Raw genomic sequence first — 12,779 nt, forward strand, 5'->3', positions numbered from 1 at the left:
CTTTTTCCTGTGTAGCACCACCATGTGTCAAGTGGCATTCGTTGCTCTAAATGACATTTGAACCTAATGAAAGAAGACTCCTTAAGTTGAACCTATTTCTTTTACTTCCTTAGGTTCAGTTAGATAAGATTTTGCCTCCTACACTTTGTTTTGTACATGAAGTTAGTCGGGGCTGCTCTCATTTTTTAAGGAAGCATTACGTATTGTTGCATATCATAAGCAGAGCAGCATGATTTGTCGGGGTTGACTTGGGGGGGGGGGGGGGGGGGTGTTGCTTTTGCTGCGGCTTTGAATGTTTGCTCATTCATTTTCTTCTCTCCTCCTCGCTATACAGCCTGGCGACATAGACAAGAAGTACGCTGGCCTTCTCGAAAAGAAATGGACGTCTGTAATCAGGTTGCAGAAGAAGGTAGGTTTTTTTCTTGATTCTTTCTTGAGCAATAGCGTTCTTCACACATTTAAGGGCTGTTGGACTACTTCAAAGGATTTGTTCCAGTTAAATTTAAGGTTGATGTTTTGAACTTGCAGTGATGACGGGCGAAAGGATTTTTTAATTGGGGAAAGTAGTCTAAAGTGGTCGCTAACTGTACTGTCATAATTTAGTCAAATATGTGAACTACACAAGGTCCGTGCTCACAACAGTTACAGCAGTCATTATTGGTGGATGCCAATATGACCATGAAAGTAGCCTGAAATGGCCGTTGTAAAGTCCAGGCTGTATGAATTACCAATATTTAACTTTGTCATAAATGCAGATGCATATGTCTGTAAAGAAACTTTTTCTGCTTTTCTCTCGCATTGTGCTGCTGCTGTAGTTGGTTTCCCGTAGCGTGCTTGTCATTGCGCTGTGCAGGTGATGGAACTGGAGAGTAGACTGGCAGAGGCCGAGAAAGAGTACATTTCGGGCGCACCCACACGGGAAAAGCGGTCCCCTACAGAATGGATTCCCAGGCCTCCCGAGCGGCATGCCCTCACGGGCCACCGGTCACCAGTCACTCGGGTGGCCTTCCACCCTGTCTACAGTGTGGTTGTCTCCGCCTCAGAAGACGCCTCTATCAAGGTCGGTCCTCCATTCCTGCCCCATTCAGACAGATTACGGATTGAGACTGCCAATCTGCATGATGATGGATGGTAGCGCAGACAACGAACACGGACAAGAGAAGGCACATAGACACAACACAGCGCTAACTTTCAACAACAGTTTATTACACGCAGATCTCCGTGGTGTATGCGATCCACCACGCCAACGTCGCACGTGCGTAGCTCTAAAAACCATCAAATATAACCAACGCGCGTGTTCCAATACTTTACAATTTTATATTTTTCAATCTTTTTTTACTTTTTCTTTCTTCCTTTTATCCCATGTTACCACAAACCCTATCGCGAATACATGTAATCAAGTTCCTTATCTGTCAACACCACTGATGGGCTGCTCACACACGTGTCACCTAGCTCTGCAATTCTGCCGGCCTCCAATACCAACCGCGTCATCTCGTGCCTACTTCTATTGATTATAACCGTTTCCTTGAATTTCGGTGTGCACTTACATCTCTGGCAATGAAGGGAAAGAAAACCATCAGGAACAACACTATTTACTTTGTTATTGTGCTCGCGCAAGCGATCGTTTATGCATCTACTGGTCTGACCGATATAACACTTTCCACAAGTAAGTGGAATGAGGTATACAACACACATGATGCACTCCACAAATAGGTTTCTATGTTTCTTTTGGCATACATTTGATTTTCCCTTGTCTGGTCTTGTGCTTCTGCAAAGACTCACCAACTTATTGGGTGCCGAGAAAACTACGTTAGTGCCACATTTTTCCGCAATCTTTTTTATCCTGTGAGAAACCTTATGCATGTATGGAATTACGGCAAAACTTTCCTTTCTTGAGCTCACCCTATCCATCCCTTCACATCTTTTCTCCAGCACTTTTCTGTGCAATCCTTCAGCAATCCTTCAGAAAAGTGCTGGAGAAAAGATGTGAAGGGATGGATAGGGTGAGCTCAAGAAAGGAAAGTTTTGCCGTAATTCCATACATGCATAAGGTTTCTCACAGGATAAAAAAGATTGCGGAAAAATGTGGCACTAACGTAGTTTTCTCGGCACCCAATAAGTTGGTGAGTCTTTGCAGAAGCACAAGACCAGACAAGGGAAAATCAAATGTATGCCAAAAGAAACATAGAAACCTATTTGTGGAGTGCATCATGTGTGTTGTATACCTCATTCCACTTACTTGTGGAAAGTGTTATATCGGTCAGACCAGTAGATGCATAAACGATCGCTTGCGCGAGCACAATAACAAAGTAAATAGTGTTGTTCCTGATGGTTTTCTTTCCCTTCATTGCCAGAGATGTAAGTGCACACCGAAATTCAAGGAAACGGTTATAATCAATAGAAGTAGGCACGAGATGACGCGGTTGGTATTGGAGGCCGGCAGAATTGCAGAGCTAGGTGACACGTGTGTGAGCAGCCCATCAGTGGTGTTGACAGATAAGGAACTTGATTACATGTATTCGCGATAGGGTTTGTGGTAACATGGGATAAAAGGAAGAAAGAAAAAGTAAAAAAAGATTGAAAAATATAAAATTGTAAAGTATTGGAACACGCGCGTTGGTTATATTTGATGGTTTTTAGAGCTACGCACGTGCGACGTTGGCGTGGTGGATCGCATACACCACGGAGATCTGCGTGTAATAAACTGTTGTTGAAAGTTAGCGCTGTGTTGTGTCTATGTGCCTTCTCTTGTCCGTGTTCGTTGTCTGCGCTACCATCCATCATCATGCAACCATACCAACAAGCCCAAATCGCCACCCTCATTGCCAATCTGCAGCCCCATTTGGTGCACTTACTCTAGGATAATTTTCTGTCGAGGGGAGAAAACTAAAGATATTTGCAGTTCCTACATGTTTGCTGAACATTGTTTTTGGGCCATGTGGGTGGCATAATGAGGAAGGGCACACACACAAACCATGAACTACGAAATGAGTTCATGTTTGTAAGGCTAGAATGGAAGCCATAATTTTTGTGTTCATGAAGTACAAAACGGAGAGGTTGTCAGCGCTAGTGCTCTATCACATCAATAAGGATATATATTGTCCTCAAACCCACGTACCTTAGTGAATTATTATACTTACTCTACTTTAATGTGACTTTTTATCCAAAGATTTGTTCTGCTCGGCCCTCGCATTTAGTCGAATATAAGCATTCCCTTTCGGTCGTTTTGCTATTCTTGTTAGCAACATGTGCACGAATGCCACAATCCTAATCCGTTACAAGCCCAAACTTCTCTGTTATGTGTGCCTGCACATCCGAATTATAGTCCATCAGAAACCTCAACTTCTCTGCGGCTGCTGTCTGGGCAATCCTGCAGTTGGTGGCAATTGGACTGATGGTTCTAGTGGTGTACAATGCCAATTTTTTAATTAGACAGTTGTGTTTGTGTGCTCTTTTTGGAATAAGGAACATACATTACCGCCAAGTACAGTCTCCACTTCAAATGGGAAGCCATTCTGATAGTAGAAGTTAGAAGTTCTGAAGTTGTCAGCGTTGTCATGTCAAGAAATCCTTAATCTGTGGCTAAAACTAACCTGCTGGTGAGGCTCTTAAAGTTGAAACAAAGATGTCATTTTGGAAGTTTTTTTTAATGCAATGTCTTATGCATGTATCTTTGTCTTTATCGGTGCTTAATATTCCCACGAAATATCCTAAGCATGCTAATAAATTACATTCGAGGTATTGCAAGCTGCTTCATGTAATTCATAAGTGTCACCGTTCTCTTTGAAGAAAGGATACTTCAGCACTTTTGTTGCAACGAAGTGATTGCAGTGCAAATACGCAAAAGGCGGGACACTATACCCAGGTACCATGGGAAAATCTTGGCACCCAGTAGTCGTGTGATTTCGTTTACTTGCACTGCGGTCGGTTTAAGTATTAACCAAGCTGAATGACGTCATTTTAGAGTATTTTGATGCCCTTGAGATGTTTTTTTCTATCTTCATTTACCTTGTGGTGCCTTAACTCTGCCTGGGACTGGCAACAGCTGGCACCTTAGAAATTGCATGCCTGCAATACAGCAAATTGCAGGACACCGGTTGCGTGAAAAGCAGCAGTAGTGATTTCTTGTTCCCATATTTTGCTGTGGTTTTGGTAAACTGCTTTTGGTGCAGAATGATTTGGAACTGTTGATGCTTTTTGTTGTTGCCTACCTTTGCTTCTGGCATTTCAGTGACAGGTCGATGTAGTGCGCCCATGGTGCTTGACCTTTCTTTTCTCACCTGATTTGCCTAGGTCTGGGATTACGAGACTGGAGACTTCGAACGAACGCTAAAGGGCCACACGGACTCTGTGCAAGACTTGGGGTTTGACCACACTGGGAAGTTTCTAGGTAGGGTTGGGAACTGGTTCCTTTTTTTTTTTTTTTGTGCACAGCAAAAGTTTGTTGCCATGTGTGCATTGTATGACTTGTTGGTGGGGTTAGTTGCAGTGATACTGTAGTAAGTGCTTGACTGCTGACCCGAAAGTTGTGGTTTAGAATTCCAGTGGCAGTAGTTGCATTTCAGTGGAGGTGCGGTGCTAGAGGTCGGTAAGTTGTGTGATGTCAGTGCTCACAAAAGAACATATTTGAGTCAAAAATTTCTGGAGCCCTCCACTGCAGCATGCCTTATAATCGGGTCGCGGTTGTGGCACGTAAAACTCCAGGCATTGATTTCTATCTGTGAGGCAACAGTTGCCAAAGTGTGGGAACAGATGACAAAGCAGAAACTTTCAAGTGGGTGTTAGCTTAGAAAACAAACGGTGCCAAGGGCAGAACAAAACAGGCCGGTTTTCAGTGTTTGAGGAGCTGCCAAGGGTAAGCTTCGCCAACAGAATGTAATATGAACCGATTATCATCTGTAAATGCAAGGTGGATTTGCTTCATCAAAGTTTCTCCACTAAGACAACTGATTTTGTACAACATTTTTGCAGCAAGGCTGGAAGGATGCCATTAAACCGTGGAGTCTTGACATTTTGTTGGTGATTCTCGCTTTGATCATTTTGTTGCACAACTGTGTTCTGCGCTGCCTTACATTGTAGCAGTTCTTGCATTCATGCTGCCTGATAAGGCTTGTTTAATTAGCCCCTTTTTATATTACAGGTAATCAAGAAAATTATGTGGTGTTTTCCAGAGACCTTCAAAAAATGTGGGATTGTTACATTTATTCAGTCTGTGTGGGCACACATCAGTGATGAATCAACTGGTCAGTGATAGAGGAACGTTTAATTAAACCTTTTTGTATGGGGTATTATTTGCAATTAGTGACTGCTTTTCCACTGTGAAGGTCGCATTGAAAAAAAATCGCAGCATATCCACAAAATGAATGGATAAGTGGGGTTAAGCATCCGTCAATCCATCCGTGCTTGCGTCCGTCCGTACATGTGCCGTTCGTGCATCCATCCGTCTGTGCATCAGTTCATCGTTCATGCGCCTGTCTGTGCATGCATCTGTCCGTCCATCCATGTGTTTGTCTGCTTGTCAGCCTGTCCATCCGTGCGTCCATCCGTCCATCTAGTGAACACTTCAAGTACCGCCATCCACCAAACAATCTAAGGACTAAACGAGAGTATGCACCACATTTCTGCTGTCAGCGCTTCGTTAACGCAGAGACCGTAATAACGACACCATGCTACGTTAACATGTGGACATGCAGATATGTGCCCGAGGGCAGGTATGTGCCACAGGTCACGCACTACAATGGGGGTGCACGAGCCACGCCATAAGAAGCTTTGCCCTTAAAAGGAGGTTGGTTGGCTATGGAAACTTTGACAAGTGCAAGGGAAACGAAATCTGTGTCTCTAGTGTTAGTGCTCCTTTGCACTTGTTACAATGTCTAAGATCAATTACCACTTACCAGCCTTGGAAATTAATCTTGGAAGATGAGACACAAAGCTCGATTATTATTCTCAACTTAAGTGTATAATATGCAGTACTTCCACAAATAAATCTTGTTAATGCTAAGGCACTGATTGTCAATTTCTAGAGAAGCAAGGCCACACTGCTTATTTTTACTTTTGTTTTAGGTTAATGATGAAGCATTTGTTCTGCATGCTTGATGTTAAGTGAGCACGTTCTACTGGCTTCAAAAATTTGAGGAACCCAAACAATTATCAGATTTCAGGTGAGTTAGTAAACAAGTAGGAGCTAAAGGATAAATTGTCAAAAAAAGAAAATTGTGCTTGACTATGAAGAACCTTAAGAGGCTGTAACTGCCTTTTCCTATCCCAGTGGCTGAGCCCCCATAGATGTACAGCAGGCCAGAATTGGAAATGCGGGTCAGGGAAGGGGCTTCTCAGTTTCTCTTTTTGTAGCGTGTGTTTGTTCGTGATCCTTCAGTTTACACAGCTGGCAAGTGGGAGGTCTTTGGGTTGCCTTGGCCTTATCTGCCTGCTTCTTTTTTGCACGGATGTGTGTAGCTAGTTCTTATAGCGTGCGCTTCAGAAGCTCTGATAAGTGTGCTGCCATCAAAAGAAAGTGTGCAGTTGCTATGGCTATTTGATATATATATATATATATATATATATATATATATATATATATACATACACACACAGTCCAGCCCGCTTATAACGAACCTGAGCGGGACGCGGCATCCGTTCGCTGTATCCCGAAGTTCGTAGTAAATGTAACACAGCTTTTAAAAAAAAGTTGCGAGTGAAAACAGTAACTTTTTTTGCCCCAAAAAGTCCGTAATGCACGTGTTTCGAAGAGCAGAAACGATAAGGGCGGTCTCGAGTTCATTTAAAACGGCAGGCTGCTCGTTCGCCGAGGCCCATGGCATAAGCTGCATGAGGCGCTGGCTCCAAAGCTTCGTCGTTCTCGCAATCCGATTCCTCCAAATCGCTCTCGCCATGTACTTCCTTCACAATGCCCCAACCCGTGAACGGTTCCGCAGTGTCGGCATCATCATCGGCCGTAATTAAATCATCGCAACAGATATCCCACTCGCTCTCCCAGGTCGGAGTCGACGACGCGCTGCCACAAATCGCCGCCGCAGTGGTCCTGTTCGGAAGCTTCAGGCTCAGCATCGGGCCCGACGATCGACGAAGTCGGCTTCGCGCACATGTAGCCGTCACCGCCACCCACGAAATATTCACCATCTTCACAGCTGAATACCGGGACGCCCGAAGTGGCAAGTTGGCTGCCAGGTGGTCAGCAGCTATGAGCGAACGCTCCGCAATGCGGCACCTAACACGCGGATTACGCTCAAGCCAAGCGGTCACACTTCTGACATTTTTTTTGAGCGACACGAAAAAGCGTGCTAGTCCTCCCGTCGGCCATCATGACCACACATACACACCAAGAGCGAGCATTACGCGCGCACGCGTTGAACAGCTCTGGGCGCGTTTCCAGTTGGAATCGGCGGCAGTGATCAAGAAATCGTTTTGTTCCGCCGGCGGGTTTGCGTGGCCTCGCGAACTTTGATATTTTGCAATTCGTTCCGCACAAATTAACAGCCGTTTTCGCGCTTCCGCATGCGCGCGCAAGGCATGCTGAGTTAAGTGCGAAGTGAGCGAGAACAAGTCTTAAACACGAAACGGATCGCAAATTATCAGAGTCGGTGGGGTAACGTATGCACGTGCACTAGACGCAGACTTCGGATACAGTCGGTGGCCGACGATGTTGGCAAATGGTCTGGTCACTCCAGGCCGGTGACGCCAACGACAGTACCAGCGATCAAAAACAGGATACGTGGCCGACCGGTTTTCGAAAGATCAGTGGCAGTGTGAAAACACGGGCCGCGTCTGGTAATGCAGGTTGCTCAGAGTAGCTGGGGGACAAAGGACGGAGGGGTGCGTAATAAAAAGCAATCGGGGAGAGCAGCAACTAGAGGGGCGCGGAGGGAGAATCGGCGTTTAACAATAAGAATGTATGGGCACGTCGCCGATGCCTGATCGGTGGTCGAAATTGGTTTCCCGGGAAGTCTGCAAATCGCTGACTCCGTTCGCTGTAACCGATCAGTGGCGCTCGAGACGTTCGTTGTAAGTGCGATTTTGTGCCATTGAACCAATGTATATTTTGACGGTCACGCCGATATTGTTCATTTTAAGGGAAAGTTCGTCTTAAGTGGGGCCGTTATATGTAGGCTCGGCTGTATATACACACACACGCACGCGCGCGAAATCTTGATATTTTGCTAAACACGGAAAAACGAGCCCTTAAGTATACGCTTCTTTCTCTGTATTTATATATATGAAATATAACAGACAATAATGCCCAGGAAAGTATAGGGTAGGTTGTTAGACCGAATTGTAAGGTAAATGTGAAGACAGAAAAGTGGGTGAAATAAAACTTGCCGTGGGCAGGAACTGAACCTGCCTACGGCAAGTTATCTTTTCACACACTTTTCTTTCTTCACATTTACCTTACAATTCGGTCTAACAACCTACCCTATACTTTCCTTGGTAATATTGTCTGTTAGATTTCATTAATATAGTCTGAAAACACGAAAAAAATGAGCCCTTAAGTATACACTTTTTTCTTTTATATATATATACATACGCGTCTTTCTTTTATATATATATATATATATATATATATATATATATATATATATTCACTAATCCTGAGGAAGACCAGTTCATTGGTAGAAACCGTTGGAAATATAAGACAAAACCGCAAAGTTGTGTCTCTTCTCTAAGTACACTTGGCCCATTGGAAAAACTTCTTCAGTTTGTATATATATATATATATATATATATAGGAACACGCACACACGCAGTAGACTCTCACATAACGGAAATCTGTTAAACGCAACTACTGCCTAAACAGAATTGCTTCTGCTGTGTTTGATTTCAGGCAGGTATTCTGTACCCATGTTCACCACTCAGTAAACGGAACTCTTGCTAAATTTAACATATTTTCCTGGTCTCTTCAGGTTTCATTAACAAGAGTCTACTGTGTGTGTGTGTATACATATGTATATATACTGCATCTTCCCAATTCCAATGCGGGCCTAACTTACGTGACCCGAAAACAAAAAGTACAGCTATGGGCCAGTTGAAACATCTGTGCCAGAATCTAACGTGCGTACGATATTAAGATCTATTTTTCACAAAAAAAGGTGTGCGTTTGGAATGGGTAAATACGACATGTATATATAATACACACGTGCGTGTATAAACAGGCTTTTGGCGTGCATTAACTCGTAATACCTGTATACCAGCCTTATAGTTTCGAATGGGGTGTTCAATGTAGAAAACCGGGCTTTACAGATTTGATCGATCTCGCTGCCTTTTCTCTCGTTTCATTTCATTCTGTATGTCTCAATGGGATTTCGATATAGCCAGTAATTCAATATGCACTCATATCTTGATATAACGAATCTCTATATAGCGAAGTATTGTTGAAAACGAAGTAAATGAAATATAGCCTTTCAATAGCTATAGTATTGGGAATAAATTTTTGTATACAAACTTATTTTCGAGTTAGATGCAACTTTGTTATGTCGAGCTTTGAGTGGATCAGAGTTTGATATATCCGGGACGGACTGTAATAAAATCGGCAGTTCAGAGCATGTGCATCAGTTCACTGTTGGCTGCAGGCATTATTAGAAACAGAACTACTTGTTTGTTTGCTATTGCTATGATAGCAGCACATCAAACACTGTGTTAAATGCAGTATTGTGCCTGTAGAGCACTTAGTACACTGCCAGCCAAAGGAAATGAAAATTGGAGAGGGCCGGAGTCACCTGAAGCTCTGTTAGCTGCTTTTTGCGTGCCATCACTCTTCATAAGAAGCAGAAAGCAAATCACTGATGATACCAACATGTGCAAGTGCATATAGTCGATAATAGACGTGTTGTCATTCTTTTTTCTCCAAGTACATGGTGTTATGTTGCTGGAATTTCTAAGCAACAACATTGATCGGTATTTCCGATCTTGTGGGCAGGAAACGTTTCGAGATTGAGATCTTGAAAATTGTGCGCGTACTGTACCTTCACGTACTGAAAGCCTTTATTTATTCCACTGGTATTAGAAGTTATAGCGGCCTTGGCATAAGTAGTCGTAGTAGTAGTTAGCTCTAAAGGCAGTGTGAGAGCATTATGTTTAAGGTTTATGTGCAGACAGTGTACACTGCACAAACACAACAAAAAATTTGACTTCTTGTCTAGCCATGACACAATCAAATTTTTTAGGTATGTGGGTAGTTTCAGCTACTGTTGCAAAACAGATCGGACATAACCATTTTTTCTGATTGCTTTTGAGAACAGTATAAATGCCTAACTTGGGACATCACTTTCATGCAGATGCTTGTCCATTTTGCGAGCCACTGATGTGTCGTTTGCAAAATGTTGCTCCATTCAATCTGTGGGGAACATCGTACTGATTGACAGAGAATGGAGCCACAGGTTTCCAGAAGAATGTAATCGTTATGTTGACCTAAAACAGTATAGAAGTACGGCAGACTCTCGTTAAACGGAACCTGAAGGGGACAGGAAAATGTTTAGTTTAACAGGAGTTCCATTTATTGGGTGCAGAATTCAGATACAGGGGTGCAGAACTCAGGTACGAAACCAATTGTGATAGAGGCAGCTGTTCCATTTAAGCAGCAGTTCCATTTAAGAGGGGAGGCTACCCTGGAGACGGAACTTTTTTATTTTTTAAGATATCTGGATGAAACTTTCAGAGGTTGTTCACTACAATAAAACTAGCACAACTGCTAAGTTTCACGAAGCTGTGTCTCTTAGTTCCAGAGTTATTGAGGTTTAACTGAGTGCTTCACATGGGTGCCTGAGGAAGAGTCGTGAGAAATCCCAGGACATAGTAGAAAGCTGAAATTATTTGTGGTCATTCCTTGATAGCTATCCCAGGGCGCTAAAAAGCCGTTTTTTTTTAATCCCCCCCCCCCAAATTTTCACGCAACTTTGAATTTGATGTAACCAGTAATGACCAGATTCATCAAAAATTAATTGTTTATTATAAATTAACAGCACCAATTTTCAAAAAAAGAAGCTTGTTACGCCCTTGCAAGGTCATTCAGGAACAGAATAAAAAAAAACGGCACACAAATCTGATGAACGGTTTTCAAGTTCTTGCTTCCCTCAGCACCGCAACTAGCAAAAAAATCCGTTCCGAGAAAACAGGGCGAGAAAGTTCAAAACACGTGTTTTCTTCAAAAAGCTCCAGCACAGTAGCTAGAAGTGTCCTGGCGCACTCTTTTCTTCTTTTGCCTGGCCTCCATCTTCTCTTGGTGTCTTTTAGAATTCTTTTTTAGGCATAAAGCGTCTTTTTCACGAGCTTGCTGGATGGCCAGATGACCTGGTTGAAGTCCAATGGAGTCCGATATCACTTGGGTTGCTTTGCAGCAGCCGGCATTGTAGCGCAGCACTGCTTCATGCAGTGCTGTTTCTACCGCGATCAAGGATGAGTGTTGTTCCTTCGGCATCAGAGACCACAGAAAGGAGTGGAATGATTCTGATGCATTTTGCGTCTTTGCTCCCAGGCAGCGCTGAAGAAGCGACTTTTGTGACAGTCTTTCGTAGATGGGCAGCATAGCTGCAGCGACATAGTCCGGTAGGCTGTGTTTATGTTTTGGCTGTGGCTCACGCTTTGCCTCTGCAGCTCTATGGCGGCACCACGATTGTTGCCCCCTCTGGGCAAATTTCATGGTGAGGGTCCTGGTCAGTCGATGTGACGTGGTGATATGTTGCCATCACTGCACGCTGCATGGCTGTTAGGTCAGTTGAATTGTTTTTCAGGGCCCAACCTTAATATCCTGTCAGCTTTTCAATGAGGGCTTTAGTCAGCTTCGCCTTCCCACTCAGTGGCTTATCACTTTTCTGCACAATGTTTCGAAGAGCACTTCCAATCCTTTTCTGAACATGGTTCAGACATTCTTCTTTTACAATTGGCACTAGCCCGTACACATTCTCTTCTGTGAGGGCAGCAAAGGTACGGCTGTCTCCATCGGACACAAGAGTGGTGTACCGCAGGCCATGCTTGGATACAGACCGCCCAAAGAGAGTCAAGCCTGCCTCCACTTCCATGCTTCCCGATTTTGCGTCTGTGTTTTTCTGGCGAATGTGGTGCTTCTGCCAGCTTTCGTATGCTGCATCTCCAGGTTTGGGCCCTGTTTGGCATCCAAGGCAGTGGTTTGAAAGAACTATAGCATCCAAGATGAGACCTGTAAAGAAGTCAATTACCGATCCCATTCCGATGTGTGATGTGTGACCCCGCTTATGCCATGTGCCATCGTACACTACGGTGATGTCCTTGCAGAAGCTGGGGTTCATTTCTTTATATGTTTTGATCACTGCTGTAGCAGAATCAGCGTAAAACTTCTCCAAAGCGGTGGCCTCTGGCTTCCTGAACGTCTCTTTCAAGTGCTTTTGAAACGTCTTGTGGTGAAGACCTCTGTAAGAGACGTTCATGGCAGCCCAAAAGTTATTAAGAGCTGTTTGCCCCTTGCCTATTTGCTTTATAGCCATTATGGCGCGAACATTTACATCGAAGGCCTGCGTGTCCTTTTTGCGGGGTGATGTCCATAATTTATCGACGGTGCCACAAGAGGCGCACACGACTTCAAGTTTTGTTGCAAGTCCAATCTTGGTGCTCTCTCGGACAGTCATAGCACCTTTCAAACATTCTTTGCACACTGTGCGGCTGAGCACGGCGTTAAAGATGTTCATTTGACCGAGCGAAAAATGTTCGCCCTCACTTGTCACTGCAGGTGCAAGAGCCGGCTGCATCAGTTGAAATTTCTTCTGCGTCGCCGGCGTAGACTCGAGTTCAGCGCG

At 43.9% G+C, this 12,779-nt stretch overlaps 1 protein-coding gene across 1 annotated transcript in view; it reads left to right on the forward strand.

Moving 5' to 3' along the window:
* LOC142785388 (lissencephaly-1 homolog) overlaps positions 1 to 12,779 on the forward strand; it is a 62,508-nt gene that overhangs the window by 20,678 nt on the left and 29,051 nt on the right. The window contains exons 4-6 of the mRNA XM_075883868.1: positions 335 to 409; positions 854 to 1,060; positions 4,294 to 4,390. Coding sequence (XP_075739983.1) covers positions 335 to 409; positions 854 to 1,060; positions 4,294 to 4,390 — 379 coding nt within the window. The remainder of the gene's footprint in view (positions 1 to 334; positions 410 to 853; positions 1,061 to 4,293; positions 4,391 to 12,779) is intronic.

This window comes from Rhipicephalus microplus, unplaced genomic scaffold, assembly GCF_043290135.1.
Source record: "Rhipicephalus microplus isolate Deutch F79 unplaced genomic scaffold, USDA_Rmic scaffold_21, whole genome shotgun sequence".
Classification (NCBI taxonomy): Eukaryota; Metazoa; Arthropoda; class Arachnida; order Ixodida; family Ixodidae; genus Rhipicephalus; species Rhipicephalus microplus.